The sequence below is a fragment of the Melitaea cinxia genome, chromosome Z (assembly GCF_905220565.1).
Source record: "Melitaea cinxia chromosome Z, ilMelCinx1.1, whole genome shotgun sequence".
Taxonomy (NCBI): Eukaryota; Metazoa; Arthropoda; class Insecta; order Lepidoptera; family Nymphalidae; genus Melitaea; species Melitaea cinxia.
Window position 1 is genome coordinate 3,029,820 of NC_059424.1, and position 23,130 is coordinate 3,052,949.

The window sequence follows — 23,130 nt, forward strand, 5'->3', positions numbered from 1 at the left end:
TATATCAATTTTTTTATGTTTTAAAGGTCTTTTTATACCTACTATGACTCACTAGTGAGGCAGAAATATGTATATATTTTAATATATTGTTTTTCTTCTTTACAGTTTACAAAAATAAACATCACAGAGCAAATTCCATGCCACCAGTCATAGAACATTATGATAAAATACTAAATTCTTTAGTAATGCTTAGACTATAGCTAAATTAGCTAAATATATATAGTATAATGTTATTTTCATGATATTTGTAAAGCTATGCTGAAATTGACATACAGTTTTTGCAGATATGCAAGACTCACATGTGAGAATATTAGTCATAACATAACCATAGTACGACAGTTAACAAATTTGAATTGTAAAAGCAAGACATGTTTCACGTGGAACAGTCACCAATCCCTACTGAGTCCTATTGTTTACACGGGTGCACAGTGGCGACTGCTAGCGAATATAATGAAGAGATATCGACTCAAGAAGTCATTTTCAAATTCGAACGCTCCAAAGGCACCCAACCAAATGAGTGACTCGCTGCAGCCCAATTTGACTAATATAAGCTATGGGGGACAATTCGAAATGTAAGATTTCATGTATGTTTATTACATTGTAGCTTTTTCTTGTTTTATTTTAGTTTTTTTTTTTAAATATTGAACAATTTTCAACATTATTTTAAAATTAATCTGTGTAATTATATAGAATGTTTAGTGTGATGACTGTTAAATTTGTTTTATAAAAAGTATGAAATTTTTTCAATAAGGTCACAAATATTATTTTTATCATTTATACAAATTTCCTTGTAATTTTTTGAATAAAAATGGAAAATTTTAATAAAGAAAGAACGAAGGGTGTAACTATTGACATAGCCTTGGCGGCTACAGAAGCTCCTTAGCTAACTAATACTTTGTCTTGTATCTCAAATCTTGCTTTATGCTATAAACAATCCCAATAAATTAACTAATTTTTTATGTTAGCATTATTGTTTAATTTTTAAATTTCATGAACCTTGCTTTTTTATTATAGTTTAATTTTTTTTTATTTAAAAGAACTCCCGTATCCTGCGGTTGTTGCTATGTTTTTTTTTTTATATATTAAACATTCATTTTAATATTAAAAAAATTACTTAACTTTTAATTTAGTTGCACTAAAGGCATTAAATACAATCTATCTAATAAATAAAATTCTCGTGTTGCGGTGTTTGTAGTTAAACTCCTCCGAAACGGCTTGACCGATTCTCATGAAATTTTGTGTGCATATTAGGTAGGTCTGAGAATCGAACTACATCTATTTTTCATCCCCCTAAATGTTAAGGGTAGTCCACCCCGGTAATACCCAGGTAAATTATTTATTGTTTATTTTATTATGATTTGGCATTGAAAAATACATACAATCCTAAATTTTATCCCCTCTATCACTAACCCCTATTTTTAAATAGCGTTTAGCGGCAAGACAACGTTTGCCGAGTCAGCTACTCTTCTAATAAAATTCAGTTTTTAAAGAGTTAAAAATAAATTTTTATTCCTTGATAAATATGAGACTATAAGGGACATTTATAATATAATTTGATTATAATATTATTTGTATAACAAATTTTCGTTTAACTCATATTTGTTATTCTACTTTTAAAGTTCATTTCCTTCAACTGATTATGTCCGACTAAAGTAAAATAGAATATTTTTGAACTATTTAAGATTAAATAAATCTGTACACAATATTAGTGTATGTGTAAAATTATCTAATTATTACAAAAGTAGGTTAATTTGTCAAAATAATAAGTGTGTACTAGTTATTTAGAATATTACAAATAATTAAAATTATAAATATGTTAGAAAACATTGTCAATTAAGGTCCTCCTTAAAATTATGAGTGTGCTTATTCACTATTTTATCTAATCTTTAGTTAATATTTGCAGTTATCTATGCAACAATGTATTTTATTTACTATATAAAACTAGTATTTAATCATCTTTTTGTAACTGATTATTATAATTACTATATTAACTCTTCTAAACTATTAACGAGAATCACGATTGAAACCTGAATCATGCAATTTAAAAAAATTTATTTTTTATTTTTTTAGGACTTTTTCAGCTAGGCTGAAAATGTTCGTCCCATAATACAAATAGTTGAGTAATTCATCATCATCATCATCATCATCATCATCATCACCATCATCACCACCACCACCACCACCACCACCACCATCATCATCATCATCATCATCATCATCATCATCATCATCATCACCATCATCATCATCATCATCATCATCATCATCATCATCATCATCATCATCATCATCATCATCATTTCAGCCTATTACAGCCCACTGCTGGACATAGGCCTCCACAATTTCTCGTCAAAAATGGAGTGAACTCATGTGTGTTGCCCATAGTCATCACGCTGGTCAGGCGGGCTGGTGACCGCAGTCCTTTGTCGCACCGATGACGCTGCTGCCCGCCTTCGGCCTGTGTATTTCGGTCAGCTTTTTAAGTTTCAAGGTGGTAGTGAAACTGCATTATCCCTTAGTCGTCTGTTACGACACCCACATTGAATAATTATAATGTTTGAATTTGAACTGTTTGTGAACTAAAGAAAGGTTTCTTTGGAGCTGGTTTTAAAATGACTAAAATAAAAATATAACAAAATTTTAACACAATTTAAAAAAATATTTTATTTTTAACGCTTTATGCTTTTGTTGTTTTTATATTAATTATTTTATCATTGCTTGTATGTATGCATGTATTGTACTATATGTTTCTTAGTTCTGAGGAAAATGATTCTTCTGATGAATGGCAACCTCAGTACGGTTCATACAATAGTCAGCCGACTAGTATTCCAACTGATTTTCGGATATGGGAGCCAGTAGGGAAGAAAACGGAAAATAATGGTATGTTAGTCATTGAAATTTATAAATATAACTAAAAAACTGTTTAGTATGATTTTTTTCAAGCTGACAATTGAATACTTTACAATACCAATATTTTATTGTTTAGTTAAGAATAGAATTATAAAGCACTATCGTGTTGACGGTTGTGGGTTTGATTCCTGTTCATGACTGAATTTTGTATAAGGACGTGGTTATTTTTGCCTAAATGGCTATGAAAAATGGTATTGTATAGTTTAATGCTATGTTGGTGACCTGAAAAAATGAAAAATAACTAATATTTTGTCCTCTTGTTTCAGAGGGTTTTAAATTTAGAGTTTTGTCCTACAATGTGTTGGCACAGTACTTGCTGGAGTGCCATCCATATCTTTACACGGACTGTTCGTCTCGTAATTTAAAGTGGAAAATAAGGGCCGCTAGACTTTATGATGAGATCCTGAGTATATCGCCAGATGTAAGTAATAAGTAACTTTAACATAAGTCTTTCTCCTGGTGTATATATTGCTGTTAAATATGAATAATACAAATTTCATTGTAAAATCTCTATAATCTATATAAGGAAATATATGGATGTATCGAATATAACTGTGGATTATAAAATAATAAATTAAAGGGCTTAGAGAAAAACGTACTGAGAGTTATTTAAGAGTATTCGCTAATTTCAATGACAGGTTAGGGTACAGAAGGAAAATTTCTGCTCAAAATATGGAGCAGCCCGACTGGCTTAGTACCTCGACCTTACAAAAGTTCACAGATTTAGCTGAATACTGCTCTTAAGCAATGTTGTGTTCTTCTTGGTGATTAAGGTGGTCAGAGCTCCTGGGGGAGGGGAGAATTGGGGATAGGGTGGGCAACGCGTTTGTGATACTTCTAGTGTTGGTCTTCTAGCGGTGGGCCATACGCTTGTTTGCAGATCTAGTTGTATATAAAAAAAAGTAATGTGAACAGAACTTTATAAAATAAAATTATCAATAAACGAGCACACATGTACAGATGATATTAAATTATTCTAAATTTACGTATTACAGATTTTCTGCCTCCAAGAAGTACAAGTGTCCCATTTAAAGAGTTTCTACTCAAAGTTCGAAGACTTGGGATACTACAGTATATTCAAACAGAAGACCGGAGACAGACAAGATGGTTGTGCGATTTACTTCAAGCAGTCGGTTTTTGATATGCAAGATCATATTAGCGTGAGTAACTATTACTTAAGAGACTGACGAAGAAAAGGACGTTACTTTAGTTAATATAAATTAACCAGGGACGGAAAACGTTTGTTGAAAGTTCTTTGTAATATACATAACTGTAACTTCTGAGTGTTTTGACTGATTACTATCTTATTCCATGAAGTTCTAAAGGAATTCTTTTAAATTCTCCCTTTTGTTCGTCAGTCATTTTTTTCTGCTTTTTCTATTTACTATCATTGATTAAGATGGTAATGATACTAATTGTTTAACAGCTGGTCTCCTTGTAACTATATTTACATATCTATCTTTGATTTTAATAAAGGTGGAATTTTGACTTAATAATTGTGTTTGCTGGCAAACGCAAAAAAACCGACTTCAATTACATCGACGTAGGTAGACGAAAAAATATCCAAGCAAATACCCATTACCAAAGATTACTCCAAAAGTTGTAATCAGATCTCGATAAAATTTAAATGTGACCACATAATAAACATCGGCTTTCGATTAAATTAAAAATCATCCAAATCGGTACTCCCAGTCAAAAGTTATGCGGATTTTAGATGGTTTCCCTTGATTTCTCTCCATGGAGATGGGATCCCATCATCAGATCCTGGTTTTCTTATCATGATACCACACTTAAGATATCTCCTTTCCAACAAAAAAAGAATTATCGAAATCGGTTCATAAATGACGAAGTTATCCCCGAACATACATAAAAAAGAATATATATATATATATTCAAATTGAGTAACCTCCTCCTTTTTTGTCACGTCAATTTTGTCAGAAATACATTACTAGTGATCAAAATTAAGAAAAAAATTGTTACTAAATTCGATATATTATGATTAATTTATAGCCGTATATATTTTGGCATCAAAATGATTTTATCAATCTCCTAGCTGACCTGGTCAACGTTGTCTTGCCGCTAAACCCTATTAAAAATAGGGATTGGTGGTAGAAGGGTGAAAATTTAGGGTTATACGTATTTTTTCAATGTGAAATCATAATAAAAACAAAATAAAATGTCAAAAAAAAAATAGTGCTGGGTCACCCTAGGGGCATGAAAAATAGATTTTGGCCGATTCCAAGACCTACCCGATATACACTTAATAATACACTTTATTGTACACCAAAAACAGAAATGATACATAGCAAAGAAAGAAAAATATTAATTATTTAGTAGTAATTATTTACATACCAACAAATGTTTATATATTTTTAGATTAATAGAAATTTCAGCGTCAAACTAACCATTCATAATATGACTTATTTTATATGCACGCAAACTTTCATAAAAATCGGTCCAGTTATATAATAACCTAAAATTACCAAAACAAAAATAATAAGAAATAGCTATAAAAATTTATGAATTTTATTACTTAATTTTGTAATAATAACAAGTTCAAAAATCACAACTTTCTAGGGCACACGTGTTTCTATACGCCCCGTGTTCCTTCGTTTTCTATTCAATAGTAAAATAACTTTAAAAAAATTATGTAAAGGTTTGGAATTAAAAAAACAAAAATATCTATTTGTTAAACAAAAAAAATCAGATGTATGTACTATACTAAATTATATGGACTTGAGTGCCGCGTGCAAACAAAGTGCCTACAATTGTACAATGTCACTGTTGTACCGAAATATATTTCCGGGTTATGTAAATTGCCAAAATTATTCCTTTAAGTTTCTATTGATATGCATATATCGGGCTTATCGCGATAATTTTATGTATGTGCCATCGATTGTTGCTCGACGTTTGGTAATTTGGAAATCCGCGTGTCAAGATTTAGCACATGAATAACAATGTTTCCTCTAATTGATGAACTACATGACCTTCACCTCAAATGCTCACCTCCCAAAACAGATCGTAAAAGATCGTATCAATACACGAAAATACAATATGCCTTTAACGTGTATGGATAACCAGAGATCGCAGAGATTAAATATGTACAAAATTTTTTAGTTTTTAAGAATTACAATGCTGAGTTTAAAATTCGTTACTTTTAAAACGTGTGGAAGATTTACATAACTTGTGGTTGCCTGTCTAATTATCCACTAGTTGACCTAACAGATCCGCATCCTTCCGCTTCTGCATCTTTAAAATAAAAAAATTTCGTCTAGATTCTAGATTTTGGACATTTATTTATTTATTTATTTATTTATTTATTTATTTATTTATTTATTTACTTATTTATTTACTTATAAGGGATGGTACACAGCACAGAAAAACTATAAAGCAAACTAGAATGAAATATAATCAAAAAGGCCAATTACGATTATTATTATTATTAGTGATTAATTTTTATTTAAATAGATTCCTAATAATATATGTTATTTCTGTGCATTGAAATTTTAGTATAATCGTGATTGACTTCTTTGGCCTCTATAGCGAATCTGAATTATATAAGACTCTACGATTTTATTTTATTTTTTTAGCCACGTGTGACATTTGCTTTGCGATTGATATAATCTAATACTATTAAACGAGCGATTCTTGTAGCGATTCTGAATCTCGAAAACGGCCTCAACGATTTTCATGAATGTATGCAGGGGATTTCAGGGGCGATAAAAATATATTGTTAAAATTCATTTTTAGAATATATCGTTTTATTCCTGTTTTTAGGCAATGAAAAAATGGCTACAATATCGTTAGAATACGAAGGTAAATTTCGCAATTGTCAATAGAGTTGTAATAGCTTAGGTGGGAAATCGGCCGGTCGGGATCGACAGAGAAGACCACGGTTCAAATCCCCATGTCAGATCGATTATTTTTTTCCTTTTTTAAACGGTTTTATTTAGCTCACCCCGTTTGTTTTATTTTTTATTATTCTTGGGTCAAATTTAGTAATTCAAATTTCACCCTCTTCCTGTCAACCGATTAATCTGAAATTTTGTATACACTTTGGATTTTGGTGACAATACAATTATGTTTATTCATTATCATTATAAATTCAAGATGGCCGCCGCTACAAAATGGCGGATAATTTATGTTTTATTAATCCCATCAATATGGGTATCAAATGAAAGGGCTCAACAAGCAGAATACAATATACTATAAAAAATTGAAATCCAAGATGGCGGCCGCTACAAAATGGCGGATAACGTAGGTTTTATCAATCCCATCAATATGGGTATCAAATGAAAGGGCTCAACAAGCAGAATACAATATACTATAAAAAATTGAAATACAAGATGGCGGCCGCTACAAAATGGCGGATAACGTAGGTTTTATCGATCCCATCAATATGGGTATCAAATGAAAGTGCTCAACCAGTATAATCAATGTACTATATAAAATTAAAATCCAAGATGGCGGACTCTACAAATGGCGGTTAACTTAGGTTTTATCAATCCCATCAACATGGGTATCAAATGAAAGGTCTCAACAAGTAGAATACAATTTACTATGCAAAATTGAAATCTAAGCTGGCCGCCGCTACCAAATGTCTGATAACAATTTTTTATCAATCCCACCAATATGGGTATCAAATAAAAGGGCTTGACAAGAAGAATACAGTGCACTATACAACCTCAATATTTAAGATGGGCCTTGCAATAATGAAGCACTAAATGAATTAAACAGAATGCGAAATAAAAACTAAAAACTAGAAAATAAAAATAGGTAAAAAAACTTTTTAAGTTAAACGGTTTTATGTTAAACATACATTGCAATGTTTAAGATAAATGTACTAAAAACCAAAAAATAATAAAATAGATACAGTCGTGGGAATTATAAACATATGCATAGACTAGACTAAAATAAAACCGTGAGGCACGTCAATTGCCTACAAATTATCGACTTAATGTGCGATAGAAGAATCGTTTAATTCGTCGTTAAAATAGGCAGTTGGCCCGCAGACGGTGAGGAAATTACTTACTATTTTCTTGCTCATGGAAATTCCAATAGTTATACACTCCATGTAAATAAAAGAGATGTTTCAACTAGTTTATCGTTGGACATTCACACTGCTGGCTGGCGAGGAATCGTTTCACTGCTCGTAGTTTGTCTTTAATCGACAAAACATATGATAAAAGTACTACTCGCTCACCACTATGAAACCCTAAAACTCGCTTATAATCGAGCTTGCTAGCTTGTTTCCACATTCTAGCCCTACTTATCACACGTCCATCGTTGTCGGTTGAACAACTGTCTAATTATAGTGTAACATTCAAACATTCACAACACACAACACAAAACAAACATTTTAATCAACGATTGTAGACAATTGACGTGCCCCACGGTTTTATTTTAGTCTAGTCTATGCATATGTTTATAATTCCCACGACTGTATCTATTTTATTATTTTTTAGTTTTTAGTACATTTATCTTAAACATTGCAATGTATGTTTAACATAAAACCGTTTAACTTAAAAAGTTTTTTTACCTATTTTTATTTATCGGTAAAATCGGAAAATATTATTCATATTTTATCAATATCTAATTCGTATTTAAATATGATTTCCATAAAACATGATTTACTAAAAATACCGAGCTAAGCTCGGTTACCCAGGTACTTATTCTGTTGTCATTGATTCTTCACAAAAGTTCTAGGTATAAGAAGCTAAGTGTCAAGACATTTGATCTTAGGTATTATTTTTTGAAGTTTAAGGATGTTATGTGTGTATTCAAATTGTAATAGCTTTTATGATTGGACATATTTATATTTTTATATTCTATATTGCTTTCATTCATTACGAACCCGATTTTTTGTATTTGTATAAACTGATTTAATAGTAGTATTATAGGCTCAGTTTTAAATATACGTATAATTGTTTGAGTAATTCTACAAGTTGTCGCGTTTTCATGCTTTGCGTCATGTTGTGACTGAGATTGTCTTCCATAAGATTTCAATTAATGTTTTATGGTTTGTATTAAGTTTAATTAATGAAGAGACGATAGCATAAATATTTAGAATTGCGCGATTGATTAGGTGTGTTTGAACTAACAAACAACTATTCATATGAACAGTGCATAAACATATTTCTGAACAACAACAACAACTACTACTACTTTACTATACTACTACTACTTTACTATACTACTACATATATATATATACTTTACTATATTGTGAAATAATTATTATCAGGTTGACGACCGTTTTGGTACAGTGATCTGAGCTCTCGCCATAACGTGTGGGGTTCGATTCCCTCACGGTACAGATATTTGCATTTGTTATATTTGTTTCTGATCTATCTGTGGTGGATGCCTACTCGCTGTGAAGCAACCTACCTAGTTGATTAAGCTCCAGCTCGTATCCCACTAGAGGAAAAGCTATTGCCCAGTGGTGGGACGTATACGAAGTTATCCCATCGGTACATATCTATAACCAATCGGTTAGTGGTGTTAGTTTTATTAGGCAGTATTCTTTGATATAGTTATGAGAATTATCTTTCCTTATGTAAAAGTAATTTACGGTAATTACATTTTTCATTATATGGCTATAATAGTTGCAATGCGAATTGTCATGGTAGCGAGATGTTATCAATAAAAATGCTAGCGAATGAAAACAAAGATTTGAATACTGAATAAAATTTGATTAGAAGACTAAATAAAATTAATAGTTATGGCTTCTGCTTCATGGATGTGGGTTCGATTCCCACTCCAAGTTTGGGTTAAATACATATATGTCATTTATTCGTATATACATTTCCAGAAAAAAACATGTGTTACCGTTACCTAATACACAGGCATTAAGGGTCAACAAGTCGACGGCGCGAACTCGTTGGTAGGCGAGGCCTAAATGAATGCTATTTCACCTGACATAGTGTGCGAACGGGAAAGACTCCGAGAAGAGCAGTGAGAAAATATCGCGCGCGTGCATGTGACAAGCTAGCAAATGCGTTTACGATCTCATTGACGACCTCCGTAGCGCGGTGGCTAAACCGCCACCACTATGAGTCTCGTGGGTGCCGAGTCTGAGAATCCCATCCGGGATCCATCTGGGAGTTAATATGTAGATTTTTTATTATTATTAGTATATAACTGAAAAAAAAATTGCGTGTACATACATTTTGGCATTTCATTTTTATTTATATAAAGATATCATAATATAAATAAATGAAATGAAATAAATTAGTACGTATAGAGAAATAAATAATCAATACCTAATAATAACATTACTGAAATAATCTCAATTCAATCTCAAAAAACATCAAACAACCAGTCACATTATTAGCATTAAATCGCTACATGGTAACCCATAACAAGACTGCTTACTTTAGATGTTTTTTTTTATTTTTTGAACACCAATGACAATAAAATTAAAAACATAAAATAAATAATTTGAGGCGCAACGGTAGGTAGATACTTATATGTAGGTATAAAGCGCGCGTCGGCATCGGCGCGGCTCATTTTTAACCGACTTCCAAAAAAGGAGGAGGTTCTCAATTCGACTGTATATTTTTTTATGTATGTTACATCAGAACTTTTGACCGGGTAGACCGATTTCGACAAATTATGTTTTAATCGAAAGGTGGTGTGTGCCAATTGGTCCCATTTAAATTTATTTGAGATCTAACAACTACTTTTCGAGTTATATCTAATAATGCGTTTTTATATGACGCTTTTTTCGTCGACCTACGTTGTATTATATCGCATAACTTTCTACTGGATGTACCGATTTTGATATTTTTTTTTTGTTGGAAAGGGGATATCCATAGTTTAGTACCGTGATAAGGAAACCAGGATCTGATGATGGGATCCCAGAGAAATCGAGGGAAACTCTCGAAAATCCGTAATAACTTTTTACTGGGTGTACCGATTTTGATAATTTTTAATTTAATCGAAAGCTGATGTTTATCATGTGGTCACATATAAATTTTATCGAGATCTGATAACTACTTTTTGAGTAATCATTGATAACGCGTAGTTGCTTGACTATTTTTTCGTCGATCTACGTTGTATTACTTGTCGATGTAATTGAAGTCGGTTTTTTTTTCGTTTGCGAGCAAACACAATTATTTATATTACTTACTTACCTATTTATTTTCAAGATATTTTTGAGATATGAGCTATCACTTTCACAGTATACAACAAAGTCGCTTCGCGCTCTCTGTTTGTCCCTATGTATACTTAGATCTTTAAAACTACGCAACGGATTTTGATGCGATTTTTTTTACTACATAGGGTGATTCAAGAGGATGATTTATATGTATAATACATGCATAATATAGTAGAGAAACACTGATAATTTTAGAGGTTTCTAATGTGATGTCGTTAATAAACACATTTTTTTGCGCTTACATTGCAAACGCTCGCGATGGCTGAAGAACCCTACGAGATGGATCAAAATATTGTACTACAGTATTGTAGATCTTAAAAAGATCTACAAAAAAGTCCGCGATGGTATATGTCTATCTCTTAGGGATAACCCACAATAAACCATTTTTTATCCTTTACTTTTTACGAGAAATAATGTCTTATTTACGAAGCAATTTTAAGCAATACAGCATTAATTCTTGTCCCATTAAGTATCTTCAATACACTGTGCATTTAATATAGATAGCTCTTTACAGCATGTAATTTAAATGAATATTTTCGAAGATATTACAAATTTAAATTGCAAGGACATAACGGTTGCGGCGGTACTACGGCCGGACAGCCGGCGGCGCGTGCCTAAATAAGTAATAATAAAAACAATAGCAAAGACATTCTGTAGTACATTTAGTATCAGCATTGCACCCGTGCGAAGCCGGGGCGGGTCGCTAGTAATGTATAAAATATTACTTACCTACTAATTGGTGATAGTTGAAGTTGATTTATATGATTTGAGGAGTAGGAAAAAACAAAGGAAATAATTTTTGTACAACGTAATCTGTATTAGTATTATTTATCTTTATTGGTCTTATCCTGTCCTGTGTATTATCTGTTTTACTTAGTTTGCAATAAAGATTAATTGTATTGTAGGTATTGTATTTGTCAGATCTGATAGGTAGATTTCGAGATTTCAGTTCCAGCCGAACTACTGATATTATGCTATACTTGTACCAAGTATAGTATAATATTATGAAGATATTCCTGTGCTTCATTTAGTCTCAAAGTGTCAAAATTTTCGGAAGTAGTGAGACTACTAACTATACTAAAATAAAGAATAACCTCCCCAAACAATCACACTAACTAAAAGCAAAGGCTTGTGTTATGTTACCATGTACCTAGTGGACTAGGGGTGATCCTAGAATATTCATACATAAATACATACACACCTAGACTCGGAATATACATACTGGTTAAACTTTAGATTATGCTCACAAATCGAGAATTTGCGAGTCTTTTAAACCTATTTAGTTATTGTGTAAAATGTTGCTGGCAGGTTACTAAGAACTTAGTAAACGACTAGAAAAGGTACTTTACTTATTGACAACATTGATATGTAAATAATTGTGTTTGCTCGCAAACGAAAAAAAAAAACCAACTTCAATTACATCGACGAGTAACGTAGATCGACGAAAAAATAGTCAAGTAACTTCGCGTTATCAAAGATTACTCAAAAAGTAGTTATCAGATCTCGATAAAATTTATATGTGACCACATGATAAACATCAGCTTTCGATTAAATTAAAAATTATCAAAATCGGTACACCCAGTAAAAAGTTATGCGGATTTTTGAGAGTTTCCCTCGGTTTCTCTGGGATCCCATCATCAGATCCTGGTTTCCTTACCATGGTACCAAACTAAGGATATCCCCTTTCCAACAAAAAAAGAATTATCAAAATCGGTACATTCAGTAGAAAGTTATGCGGTATAATACAACGTAGGTCGACGAAAAAAGCATCAAGTAAAAACGCATTATTAGATATAACTCGAAAAGTAGTTGTTAGATCTCAAATAAATTTAAATGGGACCAATCGACACACACCACCATTCGATTAAAAAAAAATTGTCGAAATCGGTCCACCTGGTCAAAAGTTCTCATGTAAAATACATAAAAAAAATACAGTCGAATTGAGAACCTCCTCCTTTTTTGGAAGTCGGTTAAAAACTATAGATCAATGATTGACAAGCATTAATTCCGCCGATAATCTGTCACGCAGTTTGGTGGATTATAAAATTGTACAGTATTTGGTCAAAAAAAGAATTTATTATAATAATAATAATAATAATAATTATTATTGATTGTTTTATAGAGAAACAATATACAAGTCACTTCCCTTCACTGTACTAATAATAGCGATTAGCGAGACAAAGTCAAAATTCAAACGCAACGTATGTTTCACTCAAAATGGGAATTCAAAGTAATAATAAGACAGGCAGCAGAACAAGACATTGTTTAATAATAAAGTAAAGCCGCGCGCGCGGATGGCGCGGCGCTTGCCTTCCCTCCCACTCCCCGCGCGTAGGTTGAAAGGCACATAGATTCATAACTAAAACGACCGCGTAAAAAAATGTGAATAGACTTTTAGCATAACAGTTATTATAGAAAAACTACTAAATGTATCTTTTCGAAATAAATATATTTCCGCTTTTGAATAACTAAACTATATCGGTATGGGCTTTATTTTAGAGTTTTCTTTCTCCGTATACTATTTATTTTCGCCCAAAGTTGGGCTAAAATCAGTGTTGAAATACGAAAGTTTAGAAGCTTGTATTTTTTAAATGTACACTTTTTTTACGGTTTTGAGTACATACATACATAGATAATGACGAGATCAATTGATATTATCCTTAATTTTGAATGGTCAACGTCGAACATTGTAGTAGTTACTGTTATACGTTTGTATGGAAAGACGAGCGACTTGTTTAACCTTAAGAAGCATTCCTTAGTAATAAAAGATGCGTGTTAAATGTATTTGTTTAATGAATGCGTGTGGAAACACGATTGTGAACTCTTTATATAAATTATCTTGATATAAATCAGAATTAAACATATTGAAATCATTAACTTATTAATGAAAAAAGTACGACGAAGCATAGCTTTTTGCGTGTAGCATAATTCTGTATAATTTTGTACTAATTTATTCAATGTAATATTTACAACGTAGCATTACTTAGAATTTAATACTAATGCGATTTATTAAAACTTCAATAAAGTATATGTGTTTTATAGCTATACATATTGACGCAAAATGTTTGCCACAAGTAGCGCTGCGATTTTCATATTAGAGGAATTGTTAAAAAAAAAAAATTAAAAATATAATAAGTTAAATATTCTGCTATGCAATGTTGACCAATTTGATTTGTAGTAGTATGCTCGATTAAGTTATTTCTTCTTGGAAGAATTCGAACCCTTTCATGGTCTCAAAACCAGCCAACTGAATGAATGAACAAATAATGCTACTAAGAAGATTTAATTGCAACTTTTTACAAAAAAATTCTAAAAGTTTTTCCCCGACCTATTATTACATAATTTATAATAATTGTGTTTGCTCGCAAACGAAAAAAAACCGACTTCAATTACATCGACGAGTAATACAACGTAGATCGACGAAAAAATATTCAAGTAACTGCGTGTTATCAAAGATTACTCAAACAGTAGTTATCAGATCTCAATGAAATTTATATGTGACCACATGACAAACATTAGCTTTCGATTAAATTAAAAATGATTAAAATCGGTACACCCAGTAAAAAGTTATTGCGGATTTTCAAGAAGTTCCCTTTATTTCTCTGGGATCTTATTATCAGATCCTGGTTTCCTTATCATGGTACTAAACTAAGGATATCTTCTTTCCAACAAAAAAAAGAATTATCAAAATCGGTACACCCAGTAAAAAGTAATTGCGGATTTTCAAGAATTTCCATCAATTTCTCTGGGATCCCATCATCGGATCCTGGTTTCCTTATCATGATACCAAACTAGGGATATCTCCTTTCCAACAAAAAAAGAATTATCAAAATCGGTACATCCAGTAGAAAGTTATGCGGTATAATACAACGTAGGTCGACGAAAAAAGCGTCAAGTAAAAACGCATTATTAGATATAGCTCGAAAAGTAGTTGTTAGATCTCATTCATTACAGCCTATACAGTCCACTGCTGGACATAGGCCTCCACAAGTTTACGCCAAAAATAACGTGAACTCATGTGTTTTGCCCATAGTCACCACGCTGGGCAGGCGGGTTGGTGACCGCAGTACTGGCTTTGTCGCACCGAAGACGCTGCTGCCCGTCTTCGGCCTGTGTATTTCAAAGCCAGCAGTTGGATGGTTATCCCGCCATCGGTCGGCTTCTTAAGTTCCAAGGTAGTTGTGGAACCTTGTTATCCCTTAGTCGCCTCTTACGACACCCACGGGAAGAGAGGGGGTGGCTAAATTCTTTAGTGCCGTAGCCACACAGCATAGTGTTAGATCTCAAATAAATTTAAATGGGACCAATTGGCACACACCACCTTTCGATTAAAAGAAAATTTGTCGAAATCGCTCCACCCAGTCAAAAAAGAAAATACAGTCGAATTGAGAACCTCCTCCTTTTTTGGAAGTCGGTTAAAAACCACTCATTTAGCGCTGAACTAATGCGTTGCGAACATTGAAGTGTACCTTATGTCATCTAACTTGTCTTGTCTATGTTTGCAAGTTTTATACGACATTCTTTAATGTCAATGTGGAATTTGCTATTGTCTTTGCAGTGAATATTCTGTGTGTAATTATGTATTTCTTATTATTAAACAAAGTTAAATTATTTTTAAACTTTCTAAAGCGCCCTAATCACACATGTCAAATCCTGTGAGAAAAACTTGTTATGTAAAATACGTAAATCATATTTTTACTCCGTGTTAAAAAGTTTTGATAAAAATGTTTAGTTTAAAAATATTCAGATTTTCTTCTTTTTCTAGTTTCTTCTTTAAAGAGAAATATCTAGCCGGTAGATAATCCACCGGCGTATATGCATATCTCAGAATTTGTATTGAAACACGCAGATTGTAAAAGTATATTTTATTTTTTATATCAATATGTGTCAAACAAGCGTAGCAGTCCTGATGATAAGCGACTACCATAATCTATAGACGCTTCAATACCAGGACCATTACAAGCACGTTGCTGATCCTACTCCCGTCCTGACCCGTGATGCGTGGGAGGCTGCTACTGCCCGCCTCATCCACGGAGTCGCAGCTGACGGTCGCGAATATTCATAATATTAATCCCTAATGCATTTTACGAAGTTTCGATCGGGGAGGAAATAGTTGACCAAATTTGTACCTGCCTCCGGGACCACTACCTTGCTCACCTCAGAAATTAAGCATTATTTGAGAGCTATTATTTGGCTGTGAGGGTGATAGTGTAAAGTTTGCTTGTGTAAAGTTGATTTACTATCCCAGTCGGGCTGCTCCAGATTTGTTTTGCCTATCTCTAAAAATACTTTTTTTACACTTCACATCAGATGAGTTTCAAACCCAGCTAAATTGTGTATCCGATTGCTAGTTCAATTTATTCGTAGTATTTTATTAATTTACTAAATCGTCAACCACATCCGGTTCTTGCTCAGGTTGTTGATTGTATGTATATGTATGTATATGTGTGTATGTATGTTTTTATACGTATGCGTATGTATGTATGCGTATGTATGTATGCGTATGCATGTATGTATATCCGTGTGTGGGTATGTATGTGTGTATATGTGTATCATGATTACTGATGGCTTCGTACGACCTCTAAAGTGTATTACCAAAATGCTCGGGGACTACGCACCAAGACTCACGCGTTCCAACGGGGTGTGCTCCTGTCCTCTTACGATATTATCTCACTAAAGGAGACCTGGCTTCCAGATGGTCTAGGTGATAACGAATTATTCGATGATAGGTACATTGGCGGCGTGATAGGAATTTTCAATCAACACAAGTGAAGTATGGAGGTGGAGTATTACTAGCTACTCACCGTCGGTTAACCGCAGTGGAACGCCTAAAATGGCACTCCTCTGCTGAAGACATCTGGGTTACAATCACAACGAAAAAAGCTAAACGGGGATCACACTCAATTAAAATTCACATCTGCACTCTATATTTATTTAAGGAAAAGTTAGTACTGTCTTTTTATTCTTGTCGACAGTATAAAATTACATAGATAATTTAAAAAAAAGTTTACTACTAATATTTTAGTTTTACAAACGTCATATTATACAGTCGTGTGACTGATATTACGTCACTTCCGTTATATATTTTTCTTACGGTTTTAGTATCATATTTTTTTCAGTTCCGTCGCCTAGCCAAATGTCAAGCCTGCCGTGAGGAACTTCGTTCCAAAAATTAAATGAAAAAGAATAAATATATACTTAAAGAAGAAAGATTTTACAACATGACGCTTAGTCAGTTGTTTAGTTATAAGCTAGCTGTTCCAACGACTTCGTCCGCGTGGAATTGTGACTATTATTTTGGATTATAATCACCGTCGTATGTGTATTTACATGTTCGACGTGAATCTTTAAATTGGCATAGCTTTTTTATTTATGAACCGATTGACATGAAACAAACACTAAATGTTAAGTGAAGCTTACCACAATATATTAGTGAAAATCTCATCTAAATCGGATAAGCCGTTTCTGAGATTAGCATATACATTTATATTTTTGTTATATGTATTGATGATGATGATGATGATGATTGGTTAAAATAATTCAATATAATCTATTGACAACTGTCCCGGCGTATAAATGAGACAGGTAGACTTATATATTAAAAAAATCATAATATTTTCACCACTTCCTTCTGTGGCTCGCCGGATTTCCGGTTTATAATTTATATTTGCACAAATATTTGTTTCTGATTTAAAGCAAGAGAAGAAAGCTGTCCCGTACCGATTGTTGTCATATGTTTATGACAATCTTATAGCAATCGTTACTCGTAGTAGGGAAACTATTGCCAATACGCAGTGAAACAGTTTGGTGGATTAAGCCACAACCCTTTTCCTATGGAGAAAGGGACTTTTGCTCAGCAGTAGGACGCTATATTATGAATTAAATATAATTATGTACTACTAGGTATACGTAACTTTCGATAAGCAAAAGGTACCATAAATTTACGCATTTTGATGCTTTTTGACTTATAATATAAACTAGCTGACCTGGCGAACTTTGTACCGCCTTCTTTATTTTTTTCTTAAATATAATAATTAATATATCAAAATAAAATATAGCCTATCTTTCAAGTTGGATCGAACTGCACATGGTGTGCGAATTTTATTATAATCGGTTAAGTGGTTTAGGAGTCCATTGAGGACAAACATTGTGACACGAGATTTATATATTAATATAAATTGTGGTACGATGGAATTATTTCTTAATTGTTTTACGATTTGTCTTTCATACTCGCGTACTGGTCTCCAAAAGTACTGAACTCATCTTGATGGAATTTATCAAAATTGTTGCTCATTAGACTATAAAACACGAGTCATATAAGGAAATGGAATTCAGCTATCTCTCTCTGTTCTCTGTCTATGTCCGTTTCTGTCCGCAAAATCTTAGTGATTGACTACCGTGTTGGCATAATTGACAGCGACAGAGCTTTTTAGCTCCAGGATTGTGAGTTTGATTACCATGTAGCAGAGGCGGCTCGTGACATTTTTTGATGGGAGTTCATCAAAAACTTAACGTAAAACTTAGAGCTCACCATTTATTTTATTTGTAAAGAAAATCCATTCTGTCCACGCAGATTCACAACTACTGCCGGAGCTAGCTCCAAACACCATACACGGTAAACAAAATAGTTTATTGCTTTCTTCACATCCAAACAATCAAGGTGTTTTTAAATATTGTTCAGATTTAAAAACACGTGTAAAAGATTTAGTTTTCGTAGTACATTTTTTATTCAGTGCAATTTCAGGACGTTGTAGCCCCTTAGCTTTCACTTCGAGGCGTATTTCGAGTCTTTTGAAACTGTTTAATAAAATATACACTGTATTGTTTCATTTTTGTTTGTATACATAAGAACGGCAATAGCAAAAATGGCTTCTTATTCGTCGCTCGTGAGCGGCGCTCCAAATTAGGCTAATTCTCATACGAAATCTTTTGTTTCATGCGCCGGCCTAAGTCGGTGTTTCTCTTTCGCACTCATTGAATACCGTGCTAGGAATCGTACTAAACTTCGTTTCATAGTAGCGCAATCGCTGGCGATTAACTCGTTACAATTTGACGTCAAATGTACGCGTATGTATAATTTTTATAATATACTATTGTATAGGCATGATAGAATAGAAATAATGTAATGTAAAGATAGTATTTATTATAAAGAAATAGATTTAAGATTACCTTGTAATTTTCGTGGGAGTGCACTGCAACAGCGCTCTTTAAGATGAGTAGGTAGGCAATGAATAAACAAATGAAAAATTAAGCTTAAATGAACAGGGTAACATGGTTATAGCACACTATTGATTGCTGAGGCAATGTATAAAATCAATTTAATTTCGGGGTTTGCTGCATTGTATTATAGATATTTTGTACAACCCCGGATTGTACACTTAGGGCCTTTTCCCCCTGTTGTGAATACCCGACAAAAGCTTTTAATATATTATTTTTATTTGCCATCGAATTCCACCATTTTTAAAAGAAATCTTTATTGATTGGAAGTAAATAATTTTTATTTTATTGTTATTAATTTTTTATAAGTATAAATAATTACTTTGTTTAATTTGGCCATTGTAGGTGGAGTTCTAACACTTAGGGCCTTTTCCCCCTGTTGTGAATACCCGACAAAAGCTTTTAATATATTATTTTTATTTGCCATCGAATTCCACCATTTTTAAAAGAAATCTTTATTGATTGGAAGTAAATAATTTTTATTTTATTGTTATTAATTTTTTATAAGTATAAATAATTACTTTGTTTAATTTGGCCATTGTAGGTGGAGTTCTATCAGCCGGGAATGCCTATACTCAACCGGGACAACGTTGGATTGATGGTAAAATTGCTACCGAAGGGGTCGCCGAAAACGCCTTTCGTGGTTGCCACGACTCATCTTTTGTACAACCCTCAGAGGACAGACGTACGTCTAGCGCAGATGCAAGTGCTTTTGGCGGAAATCGACCGATTTGCCTACATTGATAACGGGAATGAGTTAAGTTTTGTCACGAACAGGAATAATTCTCCCACTTTTAGCATACTTTATATTATAATATCTTAACTAGATATATAGTAACAAAAAGTCCTACTGCCGCGCTAGGCTGTGAATACTGTATACGTGGTCTGAAAACTTACACAATAAAAGCACTAATTATCTATTCTTATATTCATTAATTTATCGATGGATTCATAATTTATCGATTCTAATATTAAGCTATCGATGGATACAGCCTAACGCTCTTAACTAGCTAATATCTTTAGCACACGATGTTTATCGAAAGCAACATGCTTAAAATTAATTTAAAATTTACTAAACCTAAAATAAGGTTTGTTACTAACATATATGGATACAAATATATAAACAATTGTTTTCCACAACATTGATTACAGATATTGTCATCCTGTGTTATGTCACAGGTGCGTCTAGTGGAGATAAGTGTCAAATTATACTGCTTTCAAGTGTTATGTTCATGTGGTGAGTAAGATGACCAGAACTTCTGGGGGATTGGGGGTAGGGTCGGCAACACGTTGCAATGCTTCTAGTGCTGCAGGCAGTCTATAGGCTACGGTAATCGCTTATCATGAGGCAAGCTGTACGCTTGTTTGCTTAGGTGTATAAAAAAAGGTTTTTCTATGATGTCAAGGGTACTGTAATATAAACTTCCTTTCAGGTCTTCATACCTACCAATAATTTTAACGGGTGATTTTAATTCGAATCCAGACAGTGCTATTGTACAATTATTGGATAGAGGATGTATTAGGTAACTATATAACTAAATTTTAATAAATATTTATTGTGTAAATAAATTAAAACATTATAATTAATGTTAATATTTACAGCGCCAGTACACTCAGAGGAAGCTCGGATTGGAAAAAAATTGCCGTTACTGACAACTGTCAGCATCTATCAGTGTATCTGAATAGACAAAAAGGAATTACCACCGATTTTAATATGATAAAGGTTCCTTTTCGTTTTAGTTTTCATATCATAATTAATTTACAATATTTTTATATAATTATAGTACTGAGGGTATTTTCATTGGGAACTGAATAAAATTACTCAAGTCTTCTTATTCATTTAATTTTACAGATATATAATTCTGACTATTCAATAAGAGCCCCAGAGGATGGCGCATCTCAAATTTCAGATTACAGCGGGATGTTCAACAGTGGGTCTATATGTCACCCATTGAAACTGACTTCGGTGTACCATAAAATTAAATCGAATGGCCATTTTGAGGCTACCACTTTCCAAGACTATTGGGTTACAGTAGATTATATTTATTTTAGGTATGATTTTTAGTTTTTTTTTCTTCTGTTAAATGAATGGTTTTTTTTTTGTATTATTTAATAATGACTATTATGACGTCCTTAAAATTACAGATTTATTGTAAAAAAAATACGAAAAAGTGTGGTTATGAGTTAATTTTAGCTTCTAAGTATGAAATTTAACATTTTTTACCAGACGTTCATTATAGTCATTTTGTACTAAAAGTCTAGTCATTTGATACTAAAAGTTTTGCACTCAACTATTTTCAAGTGACTATAAAATATCTTTATAAAAACAGTCTCCACAGTATGTATATATATAATATACTGTGGAGATATATGTAGAGTTAAAGATGGTTTTGAATAATGACCTTAATTAGTTAAAGTAAGTACTAATGACAGGTTACATCTATCAAAATCAGCAAACAAAAAAAAGCAGACTTCAATTATGTTGACAAGTAAAACAATGTCAGACAAAAAAACAGTTCTCCATGTCGCAGAAAGATCGGATCTTAATCCACCCCGCTGCTCCACTGCGATATAGCGGATATATTCCCCACTTTTAGTAACAATCGCTATCTATAATAATAAAGGAAAGAGAAGTTGAAACGTAAAAAAAAAATTTTGAACAGATAAAAATATCCTAACCGAGCGAGACTCGAACGCAGGTTCGAGTCTCGCTCGGTTGTCCAAGTCGGTGTCTGGAGAAACCGCTGGTGTCGAGGCGCGACATGGCACAGGTGTGGTACCTGTACACCAAAGCGGATTTAAACTTATGAATAAATGTTTTTTTTTCTTTCTAGTCGTTGTAGATCCTTGAAACTCGTGGAGAGGCTTCGTTTACCAACTGCTACTGAATGTGAGGTTCTCGGACGTTTGCCAAACGACCACTACGGCTCCGACCATCTCGCACTCGCAGCGACGTTCGAATTGAAACCAGTCTTGTCTTCTCTGTAATTAACATTTAACATTGAAAAGCATCTTTATTTATTTGTATTAATTCGATTGTGGAAGATGTTCTTTTGATAAATTATTATCCTAAAATTTATGTTGATCTTAGATTTATTCGAAATAGCTTTTCAATTAATAATAATTAATCGAAATATTTAAACACGCAATGAAACGATCACAGTTGAGAGTGGAGATGTTTCTGACAGATGCAGTTGATTTTGAGAAGGCATTTTGATTATACACGGACCCGTCGTGGCGTGAAAATTGTTAAGGTCTTGGAAAGAGTTTTATTTTTGTTATTTAGATTATTTTTTGTAATAAAACACATGAAGCATTAAAATTAACTATTTATTTATTACACTAATTTATTTATTATATAAACCTTTGTGTTACCATTATTAAGTAAATTGATACAATGTTTGACGAGACAGATCGGTCGTAGCCAATAGGAGAGAGTAAACGTACTATGAAATCATAAATATTTTAAAGATAATAAGTAAGATCCCGCTGCAAAATCATTACGTTCGTCACGTAGATAATCAAACTCAAGTTTCTACAAATCTTTATGAATAGGCAAATACATTGATAACAGGGTGCCAGTCTAAAAGAGCACGCAAATACTTTTAATTAAAACAATCTCAGACATACACAGAACATATTGGAAAAAATATTTAATTTTATTACGAGTTCTCTAATACAGTTACTAATTACAGGTTCAATAAATATTTGTTCAATAAATAAAAATGCATTACCATAATTATATATGATGGGAACCCTTATTTTACGGTCATTTTCTCGCAGGCAGCGGTATATCATATCTATTCTCACTCAAAAATTACTTAGTATTAAGATACCGTTGTCAA

The 23,130-nt window shown here is 32.8% G+C and overlaps 1 protein-coding gene across 1 annotated transcript; it reads left to right on the top strand.

Annotated features, from left to right (window-relative positions):
• Positions 1 to 255: 255 nt before the first annotated feature.
• On the top strand, positions 256 to 22,607 carry LOC123669047 (protein angel homolog 2). The gene is made up of 9 exons (XM_045602710.1): positions 256 to 571; positions 2,749 to 2,880; positions 3,177 to 3,331; positions 3,906 to 4,070; positions 19,830 to 20,041; positions 20,719 to 20,808; positions 20,888 to 21,008; positions 21,138 to 21,337; positions 22,120 to 22,607. Exons 1-9 carry the CDS (start codon positions 256 to 258, stop codon positions 22,271 to 22,273), a joined length of 1,545 nt encoding a protein of 514 aa, XP_045458666.1. The 3' UTR covers positions 22,274 to 22,607.
• The last annotated feature ends 523 nt before the right edge of the window (positions 22,608 to 23,130 follow it).